The 15,010-nt window shown below is 38.5% G+C and overlaps 1 protein-coding gene across 1 annotated transcript in view; it reads right to left on the bottom strand.

Moving 5' to 3' along the window:
- The window catches only part of MROH9 (maestro heat like repeat family member 9), a 152,153-nt gene that overhangs the window by 85,837 nt on the left and 51,306 nt on the right, over positions 1-15,010 (bottom strand). The window contains exons 4-5 of the mRNA XM_040634497.1: positions 14,565-14,755; positions 14,193-14,466 (exon numbers count right to left, since the gene is read on the bottom strand). Coding sequence (XP_040490431.1) covers positions 14,193-14,466; positions 14,565-14,755 — 465 coding nt within the window. The remainder of the gene's footprint in view (positions 1-14,192; positions 14,467-14,564; positions 14,756-15,010) is intronic.

Below are 15,010 nucleotides of genomic sequence, written 5' to 3'. Positions count from 1 at the left end.
AAGAGACGTGAGATAAAGATTTTTTTTTTTTTCAAATCCACTTCTACTGTTTGCTTTGATTTTTTCTCCTCCTATGTCCTTATTCTGAAAACCATAACTGGTAAGCAGGATGAATTCGATGCATATTTGTGGAAGGAATAGTAGGAATCGAGGGACGAAAACCAACATTTATTTAGTGCCTCTCTAAGCCTTGTTCTCTGCAACTTTCTTATGTTCCTTTTCTATATAATCTTCTTGAAAAATCTCATGAGGTAGTTATTTTAACTACTGCTTTGTACAAACAATACTCATGGGATATAATCACAAACGATCTTTGCTTTTATCTCTCATTGTTCCTCTAAACTTTATTCAGAAGAAAAGCTTTTTCTCTGCTCCTGGATAAAATCCCCAGGTACAACTGTGACATTTCCGATCTCTTGTATAATCACTTTACTATCACAGCTTAGTAGTTAAAACTGACCAATTTCATGTAATAACTTATTTCAATCATAATCACAGCTTTCTTCTCCCCCAAACTAGGGCTGGTGTTGGTCTGGCCACCTCCAAAAGAGGGTAAGGTATGCTTCTTCTCTTTGTCCTTGAACTCCTCCTTGACCCCCTAAAGTGGGTTGGGCAGAGTGGGGAAACAAGGAGAGAGCAGGAGAGGAGTGCTTTGGAACTATTCAGAGGCTCCTACTAGAAACAGTTGATTGCACTTCCCAAGATGCAAGCTAAGCATTTTCTTCTGGTTGGCCATTCTCCCTTAGTTTTTCATAGACTTGATATTCTTTAACATACTTTAAAAATTTCATTTATATACTTTTCTTTCCTTTAATGTATTAAATCCTGTGGCATTTTCTCCCATAATAATAGAACTGAGCACATGGCTGCTTGGAATAGGGACTACATTTCCCAGCCTCCTTTATCATGGTCCACGTACAAATTCTTGGAGCCAGCTGTAAATTAAGAGGCTTTGTTTGTTTGTCTTTTTTCCCTCTTTCCTACTGTCTGTAGGATAACGGCAAACCGGACAATGAGGTGGAAGCCCTGTACTGAGGGCTTTGATGGTCATGGAACTGACTTGGCAGCCTTACGCAGTGAACCTCTGGACTGTATTCATAAGCACATATATTCTTCTGTTCTAATTTTTTGTCACATGCACACAAACAAAATCCTAACCGAGAGAAATAGACAACGAAGTGAGATTTCATTTTAGGGAAAGCTTTTGCTAATGAATAAATTCACCAGTTGAACAATGAAAGTGTTTTCCTAATTTGCAGATGGAAGGTGGAGAAAATTTCCCTAGTTTTAAAATTATTCTTTCATAAATCTCACTTAAATATTTGGTGTCACTATTGATTATCTGTTTGACAAAATAAATGAATAAATAACAAGCATTATTACTGGAAGATGTTTTAAACAACCAATCATACTAGACTTATGGCTTATTTTTCCAAAGTAACACTTTCATGGTTGTAATTTTATATTACACATTTATGGTAACATGGATTCGTTAGAAAATTGTTCCTAGATCTTATGGTAAAATACATTTCGACACTATTTCATGGTGAGTCTCAAGAGTACAGCTGAGGAATGAGAGAACCGCCACTTTTTAGGTTGAATGATGGACATTTGAAGGAGCAGGGAGGCAGTGGGGGAAGGGAGGGGAAGGAGAAGGAGAAGAGACCTTGGTTTCTTATTAATGAGAACTTTAAAATGTCCTGCCCTTCCCATGTTTATAAACTGTCCCAAAGAAACTTCTTTGTTTTCTCCCCCCATGTTCCCCCTCTTTTTTCTCTTTATTTTCCTTTTTTTTTTTTTTTTAGGTCATGTTTCAAAATAGAAAGGACGTGGTTAGGATGAGCAGGGACTATTCTGATTCTTTTATTCCCTAGCATTTAATTATAGGAATGGTAAATATATGAAGCTAAAAATAATGCCTAGTGGAAAACCATGCCTAATGGAAAAATCAACTGGAAAACAGCACGTTGGCACCATCCACAGAATGTACGTTATAGGTTAGTTCCATAGTATTTGTTATTTCATTTGGTTATTTTAGACTTTTCTTTTAATTAATAAGAAAATTTCTTTAAGACTACAACAGATAATCATGCAAGTTTTTGTAAATCAAAACAAAACAAAATAAGCAAGCGAACAAAGAAAACCTTCCCACCTTCACACTGAAGAAAATTCCCCAAATAATATGCCTTAATTTGGAAGTGGGGGGGGGGCTAGTTATATAGCACTTTCATTTAGACATGGTAATTCTTAGGACAGATTATTGAATTTAGAATTAAATTCTTATACTGGGAAATGGGGAAAAAAGAGGAAAGTCCTTAACAATTATACCAGACAATGTATTACACCCTATTATGTAGGAAAATTTGAGAAGTATTGTGAAATGACTCAGGATGCCATGGAAATCTTTAAATGTGAAAAATCTGTGATATTCTTGGGACAAAGTGTTTATTTTTTAAAAAAACTCTTTGTAAAATGTAGGGCACAGAACACTGAACACTGTATAATAATTTTTCTGGCCTTTTATACTACCGAATTCCAAAAGTAGATAGAAAACATAGACACTCGTCTATATTCAATAAAAACAAAGAATAACTCTCAAAAATATGATCTACTTAAACACCTGGAGTTGTTGTTGTTGTTATTTATCCTGAGCATTAATAGAATGAAAACATCAAAGAACACTTTGATGGGATTATAAGTATGAAAACATCGAGACTGAAGATTCATCAGTGAAAAAAAGAAACATTATTGCTCTCATAGTCCCGTTCTAGTATGGGGAGACAGACAATAAACAAGAATGAATACAAAACGTAGTATGTCATATAGTTATAAGTGTTACAAGGTAAAACAAGGTAAAAGGAGGGGCAGAGATTTGGGGCGTAAGAGGAGTGAGTGTAATTTGCCATGTTAAATAATATGCATAACAAATGTTTTAGTGAGAAAGTGATGTTTAGGCAAAGACCAACAGGGAGCGACAGCAAGAGCCATGCATCTACCTGGACAAGGGACATTCCGGTAGAGGAAACAGCAAATGTAAATGCTCTAAGGCCAGATCATGCCTGGACTTCTCAAAGACCATTAAGGAGACCACAGTGGTAGGACATAAGTAAGACAGTGGTCAAGCATCAGGAGAGTTAATTGGGGGATGCCATTAGGCTAGCAGAGAGACCTCACCATTGCTATGCATGAGAAGGGAAACCATTGGGAGCTTTGGGCAGAGGAAGGACATGATTTCACATACCATTCTGATGCTGTTTTGAGACTAGTCTGAAGTTAGCCTAATGCAAAATCACATAAGTGGTCGTAATAATGTAAGCAAGAGGCGATGGTCCTGGATCAGAGTGGAAGCAGTGTGGGTAGGAACAGTGGTTGGGTTTTGACAGTTTTCAATGTAGGGCTTCTGTATTACCTGGTGGATTAGATGTGGAGGTGTGAGAGAAAGTCATGAGCAAGTGGAAGGATGCATGTGCTATTCTGTAAAATAGGGAAGCCTGAGGTGGAGGGGAGCAAGGATGGTGTAGAAGAAAAGATCGGTGTTTATACATTAATTAGGCAGATGTTTTAGTAGAGATGCTGAGCAGACAATTGGATCTGATAAATTCGTTTTATGATATAGGATGCATCACAAGCCTCTGGAGACTGTATGGATTAGACCACAAAGAGTATAGGCAAAACTGGTTATTCAGGGGAGAATTAAGTTAGAACTTAACCCACACAGGACAGCAAAATAAATTAAAGTTGGATTAAAGAGACAAATTTCTAAAAAAAAAAATAAAATAAAATAAGAGCAGAAAATATGAGCAAATTTCTGACCTCTGAATAGAAAAAGATCTGAGTGTAAAAATCATGGAAAAAAATCAAAGGGGAAAATATCGATAGGTTTCGCACCCACAGATTTGAAATATCAAAAACATAAAATGTGAATAACAAACTGGGAGGAAACATATCATAATATGACAGACATGGGTCAATAGTCTTATCTAAAGGGTCTTGACAGATCAGTGTTCAAAGGACTAAGATCCAGTATAAAAAATGTCAAAGGTCATGAAGATACAATTTATTGAAAAAGAAAAGGCCAAGAGAGAAATTCTAAGTGCTCAAACTGACCAATAATCAAAATGATGAAAATTACTATGAAGTGCTCTCCCTCCCTTCCTTATTGTTTATTAAGATGTGAGTTCCCAGCAGCTCTGCAGGGGAGCACAGGATGGGGCTGCTCTCACAAGTTGTCACCCAGTGCCATGGGAACACGTTTGGACCTTCTCGTCACTAAGTTAGAAGAGATAAATCCAGACCCTTGGAAGGGTGGATTGTGGATTGTGACACCACAGTCACACTGCAAAAGATCTCAAAGACATAGAGACTCATTCAAATCTTTTACAAAGGTCTTCATCACTGTATTATTTATATGGTGAAACATAGGAATAATATAAGTATTAACAGAAGAAAAATAGTTACCTTGATTGTGAGGGATGCCTAAAATCAAAGAATACTGTGCAGCTCTTAAAATTTTGTTTTGGAGAATTTTTGAAGATGGGAAAACTCTAAAAATGTAATTTTTAGTAAATAAAATGAGAATACAAAACTATGCATGTCGTGAATCTAATTACATAAACATTAGAGAAAAAATATGTAAGACAAAAATAGTTCTCCATATAAAAAATTAATGGGTACTTAGTATACATAACTTGGAACATATAAAAATGTAAGACTAGACAATAGAAGTTATCCATAATGCAGATATGTAAGGGAGGTCATCCTAGACCCTCAATCATCAGCCAAGCCAGCTCAGACCTGGAGAACCACCCAGGCAATCCATAGGATTGACAAATAATCAATATTGAGAAATAATAAGTCTTTGCTCTTTTAAGCTACTACATTGGTGTGATTTGTTACATCACAAAAGCTAATAGATACACTTAGTTACTTAAGCCCAGAGAATAACTGTTCTTTTTTCCGTTATGATAGTATTTGGGAAAGGAAGGATCTCATTCTCAATAAGAAGATGGCAGAAGTGAACCAGCAGGCAAAGGGCACATCTTGTGCCCTCTTATCTCAAGAAAAGCAAGCTTTATCAGGGATGGAAGCTTCTTCTGGTTAACTTTGGGCAGTAACATGATCTCCTACTGGCCCTTTGAGAAGCCAGTGAGCAAAGGCTCATTGGAGCATCAGTACTTCCTGAGAGCTGCCTGCCTCCATTCCTTCATCAGCTGCTCTTGTAAGACGCTAGGTGTCCCTTTAGTTTATGGAATGGGAAGAAGGACTGGATCCTGGTTAATTGAATTAATAAAGTCATATTTCAGGGTAGAGGAAAGCAACAGACAACCAAGAGCTTTTTGTCAGGTGCCTGAAAGGGAAAGGCAGAGAATTCAAATGGCATTTGAGTGTTGGAAAAACAGGTTGTCACTTCTTGGCAACACATTCCAGTGCTTTCTTAGGGACCTTGGGTGGAAAATTTTCCCTCCCTTCATTTTTCAGCCCATTTATATTTCCAGGGAAATCTAATCCTTATATTTCTGATTCATTTACACTTAACTCATCATAGTGTTTTCCAAGACTACTTCCAGTGGGCCTTTAAAACATGATTCCATTTACCAAGAGAGTGAGTTCCCAATCCTGCCTATCCCAGATAGCACACACACAAAGAGGAGGTGACATCCCCTAGGAAAATTATTAGAATGCAGCTTCATGGGGGAAATAGGTCTCAGCCGGATAATTTGATTTGTTGGTCCCCATGCTCAATAGAACTCAACAAAGGTAACCAGAATGCCCTGGTGGCCCTAAGCAACTAGGAGTTAGTTTGGTGGTTAGAGACAACTAGAACCATCCTGGAAATGATGATGAACTCTAGGCCTAGGAAGGTTCACACACCACCTCTTCTGACTGAGCAGGCTGTCAGTAACAACTAAAATTGTAGTGGGGGCACAAGAGTGTGAGAGTACTTGGTTCCTGGGGTCCCAAACAGACCAGGTTTGGCTGCTTACTGCTGACAAAATCCAAAGGGAGAGAGACGAGTGGTGGTGAAACGAGAAAGCAATTTATTTCAGTGAGGTCAGTAATGGGAAGACAGAGGACTAGTGGCTCAACGACTCTCCAACGTGCTGAAAATACTTCCAGGTTTATATAAGGAAAATGTGGGGCAAGGGTGGGTACGTGCAGGTAGGCAATGAAAAGTCAAATCTGTCATTGTCTTGGAGTCAATCACGGTCAGGGTCTTGCTGGCTCAAGGGAAGTTTTGGTTCCCATTCCATCTGGGGATGCTTTGCCCTCAGGATCTGCCACCTGAGCCAAGAGACAAGCTGGAAAGAAGAAAGAAGAAAGGATGAGGTCAAAATAGAGACAGCCGAAGGTTTCTTTCACAGTAACTCACCAAGAGCAGCCCTTATAGCCAGGAATTGAATTATGCTTTCCTGGACTGGATTAAGTAATCTACTGAATGGCAGTGAAATAAACTCAATCTGATATACACTTATAGAGAAAGGCACTCAACTATCTCAGAGAAGTTGTTCTACCTCCCTTCCAAAATCAATTCGACTACCTGGACCCTATCCCAACGTCCTTTTTAGAGACGTTGATTCATCAAGCGTCCTCTCTCTTTTGTATTCTTTCTTAGTTATTGCCTTCCAGTCAGCATATAAGCATGCACGACTCTCCATTCAGAGCCCCTTCTTAACTCTCTGTTTCTCCACTTATTCTACCTCCTCTCCTGCAACTAAGAGTCTTTAGGAAAACTAACTCATACTCATTACTATCCATACTTTGGTTCTCAACTGCTTCTCAACCTTTTACCTCTACTCAAAATTTTTCTTGCTAAGCTTGGCCAAAGATCTTCATAATTGGTATATATCTAATGGGTTGGGGATGTTGTGTAGGCAAACCAACATGAGTTCACTCCTTGGTGGGTCAGAAACTACACCGGGTTGAGTTGTTGCAAAGCAAATGTATTTGTGCAAATAAGGAGATCACAGGGAATGGCTTCCAAAGCTGCGACTCCATGAGAGAGGGTGAATGGCTTCCTTTTGTCTAGGGTTAGGATGAATCTTTAGATAGAGGCAGGCATAAGGTCACACATGTGCCTTAAGGAAACATGCTTATACATACATTGCATGTTATGTAAATGAGGCTGAGACCCCTCCTGAGTGGAGATTTAATATTATCAGGAGGGAAAGGTCACTCCATGGTCCATCTGCATAGGCGTGAGTCTGTGTCTCAGTCGGTCTGGGTGGTCTGTGCCTGTGGGTGATCTTATCAGGGCAGTTGCCATCACCTGGGGGTTGGTTTCAGGTTTTATTTGTCTGAGTTAAGGAGAAAGCCAGAAAGAAGAGCTTAGGGGACAATGTAAGACAAGGGTTAGTGAGTCTAAGCAGGTGGGCCATAAAGGCCCGGTCTTGGGGTCCAGCGGTGACAGTTGCACTGCACATCACTCTCGATGCCTCTGTTGCATTGAACACTATAGAAGTGTCTCCCTACATTGATGTGTATCACCAACAAGGAAGCTCAGTTGAGCTTCTGTGTCCAGAATTTATTGGGGTTTCATTACATAAGCATGCTAATTGAATCATTGACCGTGTGATTGAACTAGATCTCCAGCCCCTCTTCCCTTCCTGCAACCCTCTAGTGACATAGTCTTCCAGGCATGGCCCGAAACTATCTAGGAGCCCACCATGAGTCATGTTGTTAGCATAAACTCAGAGTAGTTCCCAGGGGTCCATCATGAATAACAAAGACACTCCTATCACTAAGTAAATTCCAAATGTTTGGAGGATCCCTCCCAGGGACCAGGGACAAATACCAGCCAAATTCTTTTTTACCCAACAATCATCTAAAACCTTTGCAGCCACACTGAAATTCTATGGGGAAGGGGTAGTTTACAGAAGGGCGCTCTATGGGGTTTCAACCCACATTAAATGTGCATGTTTAAAAAAAAAATCTGAGGTGTGGAAGTCAGGTTGTAAAAACAAATTGAATACAACACTAATGGAAAGGTATAGAATAATCATATGACAGTTTAATATGTAGGCATTAAAATTATGCTCAAAGAATTCTTTTTTTTTTTTTAAAGATTTTATTTATTTATTCGACAGAGATAGAGACAGCCAGTGAGAGAGGGAACACAAGCAGGGGGAGTGGGAGAGGAAGAGGCAGGCTCATAGCAGAGGAGCCTGATGTGGGGCTCGATCCCAGAACGCCGGGATCACGCCCTGAGCCGAAGGCAGACGCTTAACCACTGTGCCACCCAGGCGCCCCTATGCTCAAAGAATTCTTAAAGACATAAAAAAAATACTTAGATACTATTAACCTTTTCATAGAGAGAAAGAGTAAGCAAGAAGGACAAAAACACAGCGAAAGAACATTAGCAATGACTGCAGTTGGGAAGGAGTGGAAAATGGTGAAGGGGGTGTGACTGTCCAGTAGACTCCAGGCCCAGGGGCTGGACCCCGGGGCAGGAGGCTCTGAAGTCCACGCCGGTTGTGAGATTAAAATGACGAAGCTTTGTGTCATCTCCTATATATCCGCATGAGATAGGAAAGAAAGCTGCCACTAGCCGCGTGGAAGGCAATGATGAGGAAAGAGTATAAAACTGTTTCATGCTTTTATTTCTACTGAGTTCAGACTATTTAACTGGTTTAACAAGAGGAAGGAAAGAGGGAGGAGAGTTTACAGTGGTTACCATTTTTGTAATGGTCATATTTCCTTATGTCAACTTTTATTAGTAAATTTCACAGAATTCTTTTTACAGTGAATGTGTATTTTTCTCTAAAAAAAAATTCCCTTAAGTTATAAAATGGTAATGTGGCATTAAGGATGATTTATTATTGTCTTCCCCTCTCCTTTTTTTCTCCTAGAAAAATGTAAAACATTTTCTACATGTTCTACAAGGAAAAGGCTTTAGTTTTATGCTTAAAAAGACAACCAGTAGACAGTTTGAAAGAATAGGAAGTGATTCCCTGCCTGACAGAGGTTCATCTGAGAATTCTTTTCAAAAGCATGTTTTCTTGATGAATATTTAAAGCATCAATGTGCAAAAATGCACTTTCCGGGTGACCCACACACCTATGTTATCAAACTCGTTGCATTTGGACCTAAGTTGGCTTTATCCATTACATTACTTTGGGGGAAATTTCCCCCCAGTTATGAGGTTAGTAATAACATTACTATCCAAAGTGAGTATCCTCCCAGTTATGAGGTTAGTAATGAAGCTGCTATCTAATAAAGTTGCCATCCAAAATCTGGAAGCACAGATTTTCCATTTCTTTGAATAAAGGGCAACTCTAAAAACAAAAAAAGGAATTATCATTCTTGTATATGATATGAGAATTTAGGGTCTTTCCTAAATTTGTCCAGTAAGTATTGTCAAATCAAGATTATTCCAATGGTAGAAAGGAAATAATAATAGGGATATTCCAAATGTATTTTTCACATTGCAGATGCAAAATGCTTTTATTGTATTTAATGTAATTTCTTATTTAGTATTAGATTTATATTCCTTTCATTTTTTCATTTACCACTGAACTGTAGGGTCGGGTTTGTAGCCTGCCCAGAAGATACTCTCCTCTTTCTTCCATGAAAGGTTACTTTTGCCCAACCCAAGGAGGAATTAAGCTCTTTCTTTAAACTTTTCCTTCTTGCCTTTCCTGTAGTCTTTCTTTATTGCATTTTTATTTCAGATTACAGACTGTCAGAATTAATATCCATAGGGCAGCGGTTTTCAAGTGTCATCAACAGATGATTTGTAGGCCTCTGAGACCTTATCAGAGGGTCTACGAGGTCAAAATTACTTTCGTAATAATGCACGTAGAGTGCAAAAGCATTAGTGGGTAAAACTGCTAGCCCTGTAGCATAATCAATACAGTGACCTCCCCCCTATCGTCCCAGCAGTCACTGCATTCCCCACCACACACTCACAGTAAAAAACAAACAAAACAGGCAAAGCTAGTACATGTTCCTTTAATATTCTTTGTAACGAAATGCAAAGCACACAAAAGCGCTTCTGCTAGATAATGAACTAAGATGAATTCTTGTTTTTAGGGAAAAGCACAGATGATTATATGAGTTGTGAGCTGAAGTCTCCACTTTGTTCCTGAAACTTTTTGTTGTTGTTTTACTTGAAAGAAGGAATGACACACTATTGTTAAACTACAAAATTCAACTAAGTAAATTTAAAGATCAAATTGGCTTTATTCAAGGATTCATGAGTCGGGCAGCATCCCATCGAGCAAACAGAAAGGAGCTCCAAAGAGCTACAGAAAAGGAAAAGTTTTTAAAGGTAGAGGAGGGGTGGGACAAAGAAGTTGTAAATGAAAAAAAGGATTATTTTGGGTCATCTTTTTGGGAGAGACAAAAGGGTCTGTAAGATGGATTATTTAACAAGTGCCGATCAAGGAATTCCAGACTGACTAGTTAAATTTATATTCCTGGGGTAGGGGGGAGGGGCACTAAAACTGCAATTAAGTTAGGTATTAAGTTTTGGTTTGGTGGCTAAGCACAAGTGACTCCATTTGGGGTATGTTGTTTCTTTTTTAACATGTTATTCAGACTTGGGGACTTGGCAGACATTTTCTCAAGAAGAAATGAAGTAAGTTTGTCACTTCAGGGAAAACAAGTATCTGTTGCCAATGATAAAATTAAAGGTTTAAAAAGAAAATTAGAATCTTGGAAAATTTTGTCTACCACCATGACTTTGACAGCTTCCCAATACATAAAGGCTTTTCTGACAAAATTGGTGGTGATATTAATAAATGTGATTGTGTGACAACATTTGGAAGATCCGAATAACTCAGTAAACCAATATGTTTCCAATTACCGATGTATGATGTTACAAAATCAGGCATGAGTGAAAGATCTCCTCACAGTACAAGAAGACAAGCGGATTTTAATGTAATAGAGTATGAAAAGTTTGTTGGTATGGTTTCAGATTCCACATTGCTAGTAACCTTTAAGAAATCACAGCTTATTACATTTTAGTATGGTAACAAAGAATAGCTACAAAAACGTGAAAAGACACATGGAAAGACATGGTGTCAAGGGGACTACAGGTAAGTTTAATAATTACTAGAACAGTGGTTCTTTTGCAAGCGTATTTGCTACAGAGAAATGTTTTGAAGACACTGAACTACTTTGTTGAAAATATTGCTTAGTTTATGAAGTGTTTCCCTGTGTGCAAATGGTCTCTAAGAGCAGTAACTGGTTCATAGTTTTCTTTCCCATCAGTAATTTACATGGTGAGGGGACATAAAAAGGGTTGTTTGACCTTTCTACAGGCCCATTTTGATTAACAGTACATTTTAAAGACAATATTTTGAATAATGACTTCAATTTTTAATTTGCTTGTGAACAGTTCTTCAATTCAGCCACTGAAACTTCCCAAGAAGAACTGACCTATTAACCGATAAGTTTTAAATGTCTTTGAAATACACTTAGCTCTCAAGTGCCTCACAGATTAAAGCTTTGTTCTTGGCAATGCAAGAAATATACACCCCTCTTGAAAACTGTTTTTTGGGAAAGAATATGCTTACTTTGGATGTTCCCTGTGAACAGTTAGGACACTCTCAAATAAAACAAATGCTTCCTTTATTTCAAGGCAATTGAATGATATTTTCAGATGCCTACAAACAGACCTCAAAAATGATCCATAGCACTGTCATTACTGAGTTCTTGGAGTGACCATTCTGAGGGGTCTCATTGGCCACGGAGGAAACCAGAGATCTAAATGGTTATAGGCACTAGTGTGTAGGGTTTGACCTACAAAATCCTTTGGAAACTTGACCCTGCAAAACAAAGAGATGAGTGGTGGGGAATGATTCAGTTTCTTACTAACCAGGGAATGATGCTCTGGTGTCTGCTTTAGCCCTCCTCAGCCCCACCACACTGATTCTTTTATCTGTTTCTCAATATTTAGGGAAATCCCAGAATAAAATAGGTTGCGGCTCTAGTCATAGTTGGATTCATGGATGAATGGACTTTCGTTACAGAAGCAATGCTAATATAAGAAACACATAACTTGTCTTACTGGGATCTTAAGATCTCAGTCCTATGGGTTGTTTAAATGCCAGCTGCATGATTTTTAACACATTACTTGGCCTCTCTGGGCTCTAGTTTTCTTCTCGATAAAAGAACGGATAAAGTAGCTGCCAGTTACACAGTTCTGTAATTTTATGAAAACTGTTCTATCTTTGGTTCTTGGGGTCCATAGAAAAGAGTTGGCAAATATCTCCATACATACCCACTTTGCCCACATTTGCAGACCTAAACCCAATTTGCTTTTGCTGTGCTCACATTTGGTCTCAAAATCATACTCATTACAAGACTTTAGGAAGCTGCTACCAAATAATTAGAGTTGGCAAGTTTTCCAGCTGAACTTCAAAGTTAATTCCTGGTTAGAGTGACTTCTCTTTAAATAGCTAACATGTATTAGCATACTGTGTATCTAATTAACAGTTCTAAGCTCTCTATAGGTATTAATTCATCAAATCTTGGCAACTTTGTTAGGCAAGTACCATTATTGTCCCCATTGAATGGAGGAGGAAACTGAGAAACAAGAAGTTGGGGTTTTGTTGTTTTCTTTCTTTTTCTTTCTTTTTTTTTTTAGTATTCACTGTGGTCACTCAGCTGATAAGTAGTAGAGAACGGCAGTCTCAACCCCAATCCTGGATTGTTTTCAAAATTCTTTTCTGCCTATTTCCCCCTCATTTTACAGTTTATTATGAAAGTAACAAGAACATTATTAGTCTCTCTATATGTATCACCCAACTTCGATAAGTATCAAACATGACCAGACATGTTTTATCTATACATCCCCTACCTTCCCCAACGAGATTATTTTGAAACCAATCCTATGTAACATATCCTTCCTTCATGAATACTTGAATGGGTATCTGTAAAAGATTCCTACCAATACCATTTCATGCTTAAATTAACTAACAAGTAATTCCTTAATATGGTCAAATATTTAGTCAGTGTTCAAACTTTCCTGATTGCCTGATAACTTTAAAATTTGTTGTTTTACAGATTTGGGTTCAAATCAGAACCCAAAAGTGTTTACACTTGTATTCAATGGATGCATCTTTTAAATCTCTTTCAAACCATAGGTTTTCCTCTCTCTTTTTCTCCCCCTTGTCATATACCTGTGGAGGGAACTGCTCTGTTTATTCTGTAGAATTTCCTGTAGTCGGGATTTGCTTATTGCATCCTGTGGCATCACTAACATGTTCCTCTGTCCCTCGCAGTCCCTGTGAACTGGAAATTTGATCTAGAGGTTTGATAAGATGCAGATTTGATTTTTGGTCAGAATACTTCACAGGTGTATGATGAATGTTTTATGCATCACACCAGTAGCTACAACATGCCTGGGTATTTTTCCTTTTGTGATATTAAGATCAGTAAGTTCTGGTGTTGTCAGCCTGGTCATCCTGTGAAAATGTTCCGCTTTAGCTGGTTACCTAATGATTTTGGTGTCCACTGAGGACCGTTAATTACATCCACTATTCCATTAGGGTCTGCAAAATGGTGACTTCTAACTCCATCATTCCTTCTGCATTTGTTAGCTGGCGTTCTGATACAAGAAATAATCCCCCTTTATGAACTATTAGTTCAAGGTAGAATTCACACATCTTTCTGCCTATCTTTATGTGGTTGGCAAATGTGTCTCGCCCTTGGTTTTTAAAGCAACGGGCAGCTTAAATTAGTTATAGTAAGACGCACGTGTTGGAATTTGGAAAAGGCAAATAATAAAATAAAAAGAATGCTATCATTGGTATGCCAGTCTTTTGACAACTCATTAACTATTATAACACATGAAAGATGGTTAGCTTGGTTTTCATATTAAATTTTTATCTTAACTTTTTATTCCAATTTGGACTGGATTACTCATTTATTCACTTATGTGTTCAAGCAATATGAATTGAGACCTCACTATGGCTGCCAGTCACTGGCTACACAGCACCAAATAAAATAGTCTCCATTCGCTCTGGGCTCCCAGTCTAGTGGGAAAGAGAAAAATTAAATAATGACACAAATGTGATATGCTGTATGAATGCTGTGAGAGCACACAGCAGGGAAGTCTCACAGGTGGAGTGGCTAATCAAGGAGTCTGTCATCGTCTTTGTTTCTTTAGAATCTCCACTTCTAACTCCTGAAACACTAACATTTTAGGTATTCATGGAAATCACAAAATGACCCATCAGATACACTACAATATCTTCGCTGAAACCTTCTAGAGAATGCTGTTTCTCCTTATCTTTATGATTATGATATTTCCCCAGAGTGGCTAATGGGTAGTGAAATGTCGCATGATCTTGATGGAAATAGTGATGGAAGTACTGAAGTGTGGAAGGAGATGGGGTGCAACCACAGACACTGGCACGTGTCCTTTCGCATTCTGTGCAGGGCGCTGAGAAGCACTTACAGAGCACTGGTCCTACACTGAAGTTCATTGACTTCCGAGTTAAAGTTCTCAACTTCGAAGTTCTGAAATGAGGAACGATATGAAAACTTTCTTATTGACACTGGAAGCCGATTGTATAATTGCCAAACACTTGCTCAGGTGATGTATTTCCGTAACATACTCAGCATTTATCTGGCTGGAACCTATTAGTGTGGGGGCAGTAGCATCAGCATTTTCATTATTGAGGATGAGATACTGGGATTTTTGAAATAAGACTAAGCTGACCCCACGGTCAATCCCAGAGACCTTGATCATTCCACATTTGGGGATTTCCTTCTTCTTTGGAGAAAGAAATCGATGATTTGTGAAGAACTGAGAAAAAGAAAACAAGGCAAAACAAACAAACAAAATAACCCATCCACGAGGGAACTAAGAAATGCTTTCCACAGCCATGTGGAAACAAAAAATCGTATTAGGAAACTATTTGCCTTTATCTCAGAGACCTTTTTTGCCTTCCCTACTTCAAACGGAGCTGGCTGACTTGACAACTGACACAGCACTGATTTCTGTGAGAAATCTTAGTGTCCCTGAGCTCAGGGCTGAATATGAATGTCCAGAACTCTCTGA

Source organism: Ursus maritimus, unplaced genomic scaffold (assembly GCF_017311325.1).
Source record: "Ursus maritimus isolate PB19 unplaced genomic scaffold, ASM1731132v1 scaffold_2, whole genome shotgun sequence".
Lineage (NCBI taxonomy): Eukaryota > Metazoa > Chordata > Mammalia > Carnivora > Ursidae > Ursus > Ursus maritimus.
The sequence above is the reverse complement of the archived record's forward strand: the minus strand, read 5'-3'. Positions and strand labels throughout refer to the sequence as shown.